This window comes from Brachyistius frenatus, unplaced genomic scaffold (genome assembly GCF_029030835.1).
Source record: "Brachyistius frenatus isolate BFR_SWC_R1_liver_20210118 unplaced genomic scaffold, ASM2903083v1 Contig_107, whole genome shotgun sequence".
Taxonomy (NCBI): domain Eukaryota; kingdom Metazoa; phylum Chordata; class Actinopteri; family Embiotocidae; genus Brachyistius; species Brachyistius frenatus.
Window position 1 is genome coordinate 196,010 of NW_027210706.1, and position 10,845 is coordinate 206,854.

General features: G+C 41.4%; 1 protein-coding gene across 2 annotated transcripts; it reads left to right on the plus strand.

The window, feature by feature from the left end:
• Window positions 1-204: 204 nt before the first annotated feature.
• Window positions 205-10,258, plus strand: LOC138628868 (transmembrane protein 271). Of its 2 annotated transcripts, none has more exons than XM_069712177.1 (2): window positions 205-222; window positions 1,184-10,258. In XM_069712177.1, exon 2 carries the CDS (start codon window positions 1,356-1,358, stop codon window positions 2,142-2,144), a length of 789 nt encoding a protein of 262 aa, XP_069568278.1. In that variant the 5' UTR covers window positions 205-222; window positions 1,184-1,355; the 3' UTR covers window positions 2,145-10,258. The 2 variants fall into 2 exon arrangements, with proteins under 2 accessions (XP_069568278.1, XP_069568277.1); XM_069712176.1 differs by lacking the exon at window positions 205-222 and adding an exon at window positions 973-1,087.
• The last annotated feature ends 587 nt before the right edge of the window (window positions 10,259-10,845 follow it).

The following is a 10,845-nucleotide window of genomic DNA, read 5'->3' on the forward strand; positions in this document are numbered from 1 at the left end:
TCAAGTCAAGCTGAAAACTGAATGAGGTTTGGGACAAAATAAAATCTCTGAAATGTTCTCAGCACATTTTAAGAGGAATTAATTACTTCTCTCTTTCATCTGCTCCCTCTATTTGTCTTTTATTAGGAACCATATTGGACTTCACACTCAAACATTTACATTTCGACTGTGGGCTGTAGCTTCTGTTCAGCATTACAGCATGGACTCTGGATGACTCACACGGTATGTCCTGAAAGACTGTCTCTAAACAGTCATCCACCCTTCATCACCATCACTTTTTTTGTAGTCCTATATTCACCATGCCAAGGTCATTTGGGCAGACAGTGACCAGAGGCTCCCACCTACACAACATGTTATTAAATCTGTTTAAAATAAAACGTGAGAAGTGTGTTTTTATGTGTGTTTTCAGCATGTTGGTGGAAGATGTGGACGAGTTGAGCTGGGTTTTCAGCACCATGGACAGCGCCGCTCCTCCTCCTATTGATGCTTTTGTTTATGATTTCCAGATAGAAAAAACACCTAACAAATAACAGCCCTCATGAGAAATGATGCACAGATGACATAGACAATGTATAGTGTGTATGCGGCCCATATATAACAGGTTATGAGGGAATGTACCATGGTTTTATAGAGATAGTGATTCCACTAAAACTCGTTTATTTAAGAGCACAATTTACCCCTTGCACAAATGAAATAACCTCCCAAACTGATTTTACTACACGGCTTAGGGCTTTAAGGGTAAATTAATGCTCCTGAAAGTACATTTTTTTCTGTTACCGCTGGTGATTGTTTGCTTGATCACCTACCAAAAGTCGCTAAGCCTGCTTTTAATTTAACACTTCGTCGCTATAAAGTCATTACGCAGCACCTCGGCCACATTCGAGTCCCTGTAGGAGTGTTTGAGGGCCTCTAGGTCATTGGTCATTGGTCAACAAGACCCCTGAGCTTGACAGCAGCCGCCTCCTTCTCTGCCACAAAATCACCACACAGCATTCAACCCGACGACTTTGTAGACGGCAGATGAGTCTCTCTTCAGGAGGAGAAAAACGGACAAAACTTTTGGTCGGGAGAGCGCTTCGAGAGTCTGGTGGGCGGTTAGGTGATCTGGGGTGAAGTGATCATTGGTTGTGTATGGATTATCGATAAATGCAGTGCCATTAATTATTTATATATTCCTGTAAAGCGGCGGGTATGCGAGAGAGACGCCGCAGCGGCGAGGATCGCCCGCTCTGAACCGGAGGAGTCACCGGCGGATGATGTCCCGATGTGAGAGTGCTTCCAGAGGAGACGAAGGAGAGGACGAAGGAGGATGAAGAAGGGGGGAGAGGGATCGAGAGCGGCAGAGGTGGAATATAATGAAGTTGAGTGGGAAAGGACTGTGCACCGTCTTCTCCAGCACCCTCCTCTTCGTGTGCGCCCTGAGCGAAGTTGTCGTTGGATTAAGATGCGTCTCGCTGGGATCTACAGTGAAAGCGCATTTCCACCTCGGCGCCGCGGCCGGGGCTTTCTACTCCGGGCTACTTGTGGGAATCGGGCAGGTCCTGCTGGGCTGCGCGCTGCTCTGGTGCATGGAGAAGCCCGGCTGCAGGAATTTCTTTCTCCTCGGTGTTGTTGTCTTCTTGTTGGGAGTCCTCACCGCCTTCTCCGGTGCGGTGGTGGACGGGGACACAGCTTCTCTGGTGGAGAGGAAATATTCCCATTACTGCTTCCACTCTGTGGTTGTGAACCCTGCCTGCCAGCAGCTGAGGGATTACCAGCGGAGTCTGGTCATCTCCACTGTTCTCAGCACCTTGGAGTGCGTCCTCGGGCTCATCAACTTGGTGGTCATCAAAAGGTACAAAACAGAGCAGTTTTCTAGGAGGAGGTGTCAGCGGCGGAGCGCCGGTGCGATCTTCTTCAGCGAGGAGCGGGACTGCTCCTCGGCGGATTTCCAGCCGGTGTCTTACATCAATTTGGGTGTTTTTAATGTGTTTGACGAGACAGGTGCCGAAGTGCAGTGCGGGGGACACCCGTCCATCGAGCTGCCGGGATACTCGCCCACGGACCCGGAGCTCAATCACTGCTTCCCTTTCTCTTACCCGATCCCCAGTGAACTGCCACCCGCGTACGAAGACATTTTCCCCGTTGAGGCATGCAACACATAGCCGCTCTGGAGCAGCCCCGGCAGCGCGTCCCTCTGCTGTGACAATCAATTACTTTTTGCTTAAACAACCCCCTCCTCTTCCTCTTCCGACACAAAACAGTAAGTTACACAGGAGGACAGCAGCAGTGGATTTTAATTCATCTGATTCCTTCTCATCCTGATGAGTTTCTTACATCTTATAGCTTATATCGTACATCCAGTCCAACTGATCAGCAGATCAAAGTGACATAGGCCCAGACAGTGCAGCCAGATCAAAGCCCATAAACGCAACAGCTTGCTAGTATAACAAAAGCAGAGTTTGTGTTTTGAATGTTTGCTGTTTTTACTGTGAATAAAATGTGTATTTAACCTCATCTGAAGTCATGAAGCTGCTGCCAGTAGAGCTTTTGGGAAGCTCTGTAATGGTGTGTGTTCAGTCAAAAATGAATTGATCGTTTTATTGATATATTAATCAAGAGCCATTAGTGGTCAACTATATGAACAGTTATTTTCTAATCCATAATTCATAATTTCTGGGGAAAATACATGGAGCACATCATCATCACGCTCCAGTGTTAAGAAGGGAAAGGGCTCCGCTGCATCTCACACTGTGTGCTGTCCACTTTAAAAGGCACACTCCAGTGATTTGTTCTTGCACTTTAATAAAGCTTGGGGTCTAAAAAGAGAGTTGAAGTAGAATGGATAAAATCCAAGGAGCGGGGCCACCAAAGTGTGGGTGAAGCTCTAAAAACACTGACCTCCTACATTTCCCTTAATGCACCTGCAAAGTATTTTCATTAGGCCCTTATTGCCAAGTAAAAAATTGAATTACTCCACACCCTCAGGTTCTATTGCAGCCTTTCTAACCCTGACGACGTCATGACGACAGCATCAGGGTTATCATTTCTCATTGGACTACATTATTCAACTGTTTTTACAGTCCTGATGAGGAGGGAACTGCAGCTTGATGTGGGATTGTGAAAATGACACAGCAGATTATAATTATGATGGTAATGTGGGATTTAGAGGGAAGCAGAAGGTCAGCGGCGGGGTAATGATACTAAATCCCTCCTTTTAGAGCGTCTTTGTTGCACTCCAAGATGGGCCAGGCTGTCCGGGTATGATACAGACTGAAGGTGGTAAGGCACTGTTTCCAATTTAAAAGATTCACACTGAGCAGAGCTGCATCCCATATTGTTCCATTTGATGTGGCCTGAAGTCATTTATAAACCTCACCACACACAAACAACCACATCAGTTCTCAGCATGGATCCTCCCTGGACCATGAAAAGCTTTTCAACCTCACTGTTGCTAATTTCACTGAGCAGCCAGAACAGACAAACGGTAGATGTGCCTGTCATGATTGCGTGCCTACCTTGCTGCTGTGCGGTGAATTATATTGAAATGATTCCTTTTCCCTAAATGAGTATCCGTGGCTGAATGTCTGTCTCGGGGCACTTTGACGAGCGCTCTGTGATGAAGAACCTTTAAGAAGTATTTCACTGGCTCATTGTACTAATCCCAGTATTATCCTTTTCAAAACTGTGTGATGATGCTCTCTGCTGCTTCAGCTGGGCTTTACAAGCCACAGCTGAATACCGGTTAGGAAAAAAGGTGCTGCTCTGGTCTTCTCTCTTAAATTTACTGCCTGTAAAAAATGTGCCTATAACCTAAGATTAACTCAGCAGCCGAGCGGAGAACAAAAGAGGTCTTCAGGGAGTTGGTGCCCTAAAAGTTTCAGAGAGGGTTGTCCAAAGAAAGCTGCAAACGAAGCTAATGGCACGGGCTGTGGAAAAGTCACCTGCTGTGGCTGTGCATCGACAAAAAAAAAATCACAAGAGGAAACAAGGCTTTCGGTTCAGACCCTAAAAGAAAAGATGGTTCCAGCAGCAGGAAGAAGGCTGCTGATCTGGAGCACACATGTCCAGGTCAGATGTATCACAACAGGCTTCATGACTTATCTGGCCTGAATATCCCTTTTAGAAAAAAACCTGGAGTTTCCCATGTTTTACACGTCATCACATGTATGACACATGTTTAAAATATGTGGAACATTTTTCACATGGGAATCTACATGGGCTGTACAACATGAAAATGTTCCAAAACCACATGTTTCACGTGTATGTGGTCACATATGATCATGAGTTCTTGCACATGTGGAATTCATGTGTTTTTTCTGTAAGGGATGTTTCAGGTCTGTTTTGTTTTTTCTATTCTATTTGACAGATTTAAATGTACATTTTTAGACAAATGTTTCTGTCTTCTCTCTTGGCTCTAAACACCTCAAAATATTGTACAATATCACATTGTGTAAGGATCACCCAAAGGGAGCGGCTTTTGTTTTGTCTATGTTTACTATGCATGGGGCTTCTTACTGCAGCAGAAATGGTCTAACATTCAATAACTGAAGTCAAAATGAGACCAAAGTAGCCGAGGTAAACGGGCATCATTTGGTTTTACTTGAATGCTTTCAGATGAGATCTTTAGGAGGCTGAATGTGGCATAAATAAAGCTCACATTTAGCTGGTGAAATAAGCTGTGGGTGAAGCTCCAGTCTGAAGGTATATGATCCCTCCTATTAAATCACTGGACCTGCAGTAATGGCTTGTTTGCATTTAGAGTTATTGGACTGAGGATATTTTCCACTTCCATTTTCCAGTTGATTGTGTGGTTTAGCGATGCATAGAGGTTTTATGTTTTTTCCAGGAAGCACAAGGTCACACATGACATACTTTAAAAAACCCAGAGTATACTTCCTCACTGCAGGTCGAACTTTGCATAAACATCATCACGGAATGGAGATAAAATGCTGCTTATATCTTCAAACTTATGGGGACACAATCATGCACATCGCATTTGCTGACATTTAGTGATGCAATCTATTGCAGTGATAACACAGGGGCATTAACTGGCAGACTGGACTCCAGAAAACATCATTATTAAGTACAAGTTTTTCAATAGAAAAAAGCATGTATTAACTTACTACGAGCTAAGTTAGCTCATTTCCACACGTTGCAGTTTAACTTACAAACTGAATGTGATGGACACTTCATTAATACCTCTACTTATGTGGCTTTAGTGCCTCTCTCAGTGTTTCCTAACTAAAAGTAGTGAAGGAGTTTGCTTTTGTTTGCAAATGTGGTCAGCTGAAAACGCAAAGAAATTATAGGTGCAAAAAAATCAATTGCTTGCTCAAATTAAACTTCTCTTCACAGCATGATAATTTTTCTACACCATATGTTTCATCCCCAATGTGGCACAAACAACTCTTATTTTATTCAGACTTATTTTATCCAGCAGTTTTTCCGGTGGTGGTAATTAACGTAATACCGTTATTTAAGTCCTGCACTTAAGTACAGTTTTAAGGTACTTGTTCTTTACTTGAGTATTTCCATTTAAGGCTACTATATACTTCCACATTTCAGAGGGAAGTATTGTACTTCCTCCTCCACTACATTTATCTGAAAGATTTAGTTGCTTTCCAGAGGAAGATTTGACACCATCAACAGGCCTTTTAGAAATATATCACATTGCTAGAGATGAAACCAACTTTTTGACTTCTAATATACAAAACATTTGTGTACAGTCTACAGTCTAAAAGTTGTTAACAGTTCCACCAAAGATTTTCCACTCTATTCTTCAAATGATCCAATATCTCAGCAAAAATCAAAGATTAGAGAAAAAGTCCAAAAGATGAAAACAGATTTGTGGATCAAACTTAATTTTTTCTTCTCTACTCTCCCAGTAATCATCTGACGACCCCTCACATTTATCTGCTGGATATTAAACTGGATATAAAGTAGTTCAAACTAGCTCCACCTGCAGCAGCTCCAACACGAACATGCTGCTGACACACTGATGCTTCAGTATTAATGATCTCATGATGTCATTTATAATACTTACAATATCAGTCAGAGGGAATTACCCAGGACTTTTACTTTAATACTTTAATTACATTTCGCTGCTAATGTACTTCTGTACTTTTACTTCAGTAGGATTTTGCATGCACGACTCTTACGTGTAATGGAGTATGTTCACATTGCTGGATTGATACTTCACTTTGCTATCTGAATATTTTCCACCGCTGCTGTTTGTAAATATCAGCTCCCTCAGACACATGAACAAAATGACAAAGTGAATTCACCTTTACAAGTAATAGAAGGAGAGATTAACGTTGTAAAAGTCACCAGTGCTCTATCGTGGCAAACTGCATCTCGTACATCTCAGTGCTCGTTAACAAATGTCACCTGCCTGTTCACTGGAAAGAAAATATCACATCACACCATAAATCTAATCTGTATTTATCCAGGAGAGTTGACTGAGCCTGGATGTTGTTTCCAAACAGATTCACACTGAGAGCCGAGGCAGTGCAGCCGGAGTCTGATGGCCGTCGAGCTGCTACATAAGGGAAGACGCGGGTTAAGTGCCTTGCTTAATGGCACCTTTACAAGCCTAAATCTGTGTTAAAACATCTCAATTCAGGAAAGGAGAATTCAAACAGAGCTGACAGATGTTTTAGAAATGTCATGTGTTATTTAATCACCAGTTTGTTGCTACTTTTAATGGCTAATGAAATGTCAAAAAAGCTTTAAAATGCCATTGACGGTGTGTATCTGTAAGTAAGTATCTCCATTAATGTTAATATATTAACTGTGCCTTTGAAGATAGCCAATGATATCCTTTCTACTTTATGGAAAAGTCCTGCTGCTTCACAGGTCTAATGATGAGTAATTGCACATTTAAAAAAAGCTAAGACATGTCAGGTTGTAATGTAGGGCAGTCCATTATCCTAAGATCTGTGTTCTCTGCAGTCCGGAGGCTTTTCTTCTTCTTCTTTATTCTCCTGGTGGCAGATTCTTTGTTGGATAGCAGAGCTGCATTAGTGTAATGACAGCCTGCGGCCCTGGTCACACAAAGTGAAAAACCGCTGACTTGCATCTGAAAGTTCCTCACTCTGAGGCCTAGAAGGGAAGGTTTCTGCACAAGTGATTACTCTGCAGATATTTGGATGAATGATGTACGTGGACAGGAGCAGCCGTGGTGAACCCCGAGGCGAGGAAGCCACATCAAAAATGTCTTTAGCGCTACTTGAGACTTGGTTCCAATTATCTCATTAACGTGTCTGTGTAATAACTTTTGAGATGCCGTAGTGCCACGTTTCTTTCCGGTGGCCACACACGGAAAATAATAGTGTTGCAGGGTTGACACACACACATATCTTCAGCTACATTTTTTTTTTCCATCTGCATACTTGTCCGAATGTATGTCAAGGACAAAACTGCCAACCGTACTTATGGAAAAAAAAATAATCAATACCCCCTAAAAGCCTTTCATTAGAAACCTATCCATTTGCTGTGTGCAGCTGCCAGGGAAAGTTGTGTCTGGAAAAGCTCCAGTGGCTTTTTAAAAGCTAACACTGGGCCTTTCCTGATAAAAATGTGGTTCATTGCCCGTGTGTGGGCTTCTAAGCAATGAGACTCGCCTGCGCCCATTTCTCAAAGGCTTGATTCTTCTTCATGATCTCTAATTTATCAATTTGAAGTTTCTGATTCTCACTTTTCTTACCAGGAGCAACAGTGTTAGTCCTCTCATTATGACTGAATTGAGCGCACAGTGACAAACAAGAGAAAAGCCCCATTGCAGAGGCCTTTATTTTTCAACTATCGGTTTACTGTGTCCACAATGTTGGCAAATAATGAAGAATCGATGGCTTGAAGCTCGATGTGCTGGAATCATGAGCAAAAAACCTTTCTGCTTTAGATTGAGTTAATAAAAGATCATTAATATCACACTGATACTGTATGCTTGGATACTATACAGTATGAGGTTGGCACCAAACAGCTCAAAGGAGTTGAAGCTGGCTCTGTGCTTTCAACATACTATTCACTGCACTGCTACAGTGGCACCAAAACATATTTGGACACTTAAGTCACAATTTAAAATGTATGGATGTTATTGTGTTAGAAAGCAGAAAGTAAAGGGTATTTTTTGTTTGTTTGATTAGAATGATTGCCTATAGCATACCTGCTAAGAAGATAAAAGATAAAACAAGAGATTTAAAGTTCAAAATAAAAACCAAAAAGTCTTTAGAAACTAAATAGTTGGCTTCAATAAAAATCCCACTCAGATCCTCTCTGTGCTCTGTGGGATTTAGATCTAATTAAAATAGTCTTTCAGCTGATGAAAGATCCACTTCTGTCCCATGAATTCAGTTTTGGTTGATTTCTTTAAGTGCCCATCCAAAATAAATCCATTGTAATAAAAACATTCTCAGACTTTAACTCTCCCACCGTCACCATTTCTGGACCTCTTGTCCAGTCTGGTTGCAGCTCTTCTTCCACACCAACTTTCTACCATCACATTCATGGAAGTTGAATCTGGACTCAGCATCTCAGCTGTCTTTGATCTTATGATGGTTCCTGCTGTATCTCGCTCCCTCTGTACTCACACTTGTCGATCCTACTTTTAATAGTGTGTGAACCGACTTGTAGCTGGTCATTCTTGTTTTTCTCTACAGTGATCCAAGCTGCTGTTTCTCGCCCGTTTTTGTTAATTTTATTCACAATTCTGTTTTTGATTTTTTTGGGGTCCAGCTGTGGACCTTGTGTTCTTGTCACAAATCCTCCCATCAAGAACGTGTTGAAAACATGTTCGCTCCTCTGTCAAACAGAGTGGCCTTCTTTGTGCAAACAAACAATGCTTGACCTTTTCTCTGAGCTCACTTCACTTGTCTCTGACATTTTTGTTGCAGCTTTTAACTAAACGAGGTCATTTAGTAGATGAAGTCAGTTACCCTGAAGTTCACACAAGCAGAGGTGTAGTTCATCACAGTCAGATCGGATATGTTCCACGAACTTTAACAATCTGACTTGTCCAAATACTTTTTCATTTTCATTCAGAGGAGGATGTTCACGTTGTCTCAAGTGAGAACCTGATTTATTTATTTATTAGACAATATTTGGTTACAGTTGAGCTAAATGTGTTTTTATATGGATGATTGTTTTTAAACATGATGAACCTCCTGTAAATTAGATCATAGTCTGGAGGTGCAATATGTAAGATTATGATTAAGATTAAAATCGTTTAATACCACTTTGTTAAGAGGTGATACTGAGTCACTGCAGCAGCCGGTCAGTCTGCCTTCAGTCTGACACTCTTGGTCAAATTTAGTGTATTCTGGTCCTGCCGTTAGTGTGGAGATGGCTTTTTTTTTCTTTTCAACTGATGATGTTAAAGTTAGTATGGACCCTCCAGTGGATTGTCTCGGAAAAGAGTTGCAAGAAAACAGCCCCAGAAAAATCCCCCCTGTTAAGAATGCTTCTCTGAGGTTTGTGTTGTCATCAGCTGCTCTAAAGATCAGTTCTGAATCATCCAAACAAAGTCAGTCTGCTTGGTTTGGTAGATTGATAATTGAGCTGATCACATACACGAGTCTTACTGGTCTGAATCGCATGTCAACAAACAGCTAACTTAAAACATGAACTCTGTCGGTAACATTAAACAGTTTGTTATCTTTATAAGCAATCGCTACATGGCCAACGTCAGCATTAACAACCGCTAGTTACCCGTCGAGAAGAAATATTGAGAGTTCATTCCTCTACTCACCAGCAGCTGTCTGTAGTTTCACACCAAAGTTCACTCTGTTCAGCTCCTATTTTACTAAGAGTTTCAGTACAGTTGTGTTTACTGTTGTATTTATCATAACCGGAGGTTATGCGACTTCTTCCTCCGTTGGACTGAGGTCAAACCGGATGGTACGGAGACTCTTTATTGGCGCTTGAGTTGTGGGGTTGTATTACGAGATGGGACGGGCTTGTGCTAGCTGGTTAGCATGCTAACTTCAATAGATACCTCTGCAACACAGAGATGTTTGACAAAATGTCAAAACTGCTATTTTTTCTCATTGTGTGGAAAATCTTAGCAAATGATTGAATGTTTTTAAACTAAAAATCTGCCATGCTGTACCTTTAACCGTCCAAGTACTTCTTTCTGGGTCTTCTGTACAAACAGCATGTAGCAAACTGAGAAGTTATTATATAAATCAGCAAAGTTATGAACTTAGGTTTAAATGATCTCAAACATCTGATAATACAAATGTTCATGTTAAAATTTGAAATGTCAAAGATGATTAATAAAACATTTTCCAAACTCAATGTCCACTTACTAGCTTTTTTTTTTTTTCTCCTCGACTTAAGTTTGAATCCTAAAGTCTGCATCAGTAGATAACGTTTGCTCAGTTATCACGGCGATGGATCTGTTGATATGATGGTTGATTAGATTTCTTGGGCTGCTTCTAACAACCTTTTTCATGATACAGGCTCACGATCTGATCGTATATATTATAAATTGATCTGGCAACTGAATGACTGACTAATTCTGTCAACTTTTAAGACTTCTTGTCAGTGTTTGCTCATGAGAGTTCTCTCTTGAAAAAACAACAACAATGCAAACTCAAGGTCCACCGACGAGATTTTTGTTGAGCTTTCAACTACAGCCCATTGTCCTCAACTGGACAAGCTCACATATACATATAAACAGATCTGTTTCCATAGCAATTGAGAAAACGCCATTCACTGATGAAGACCATTTGTTTCCATTAAAAGCTCCAGAAAAAGCTAGTGAGTGCACTTTGTGGTACAATTGTGGTTGTTGATCAGGAGCCCAGCAGTGGTTTCACATCCTGAGATGTCTGGTTGTTTTCCATCACAGTCCTATTTCAAAAT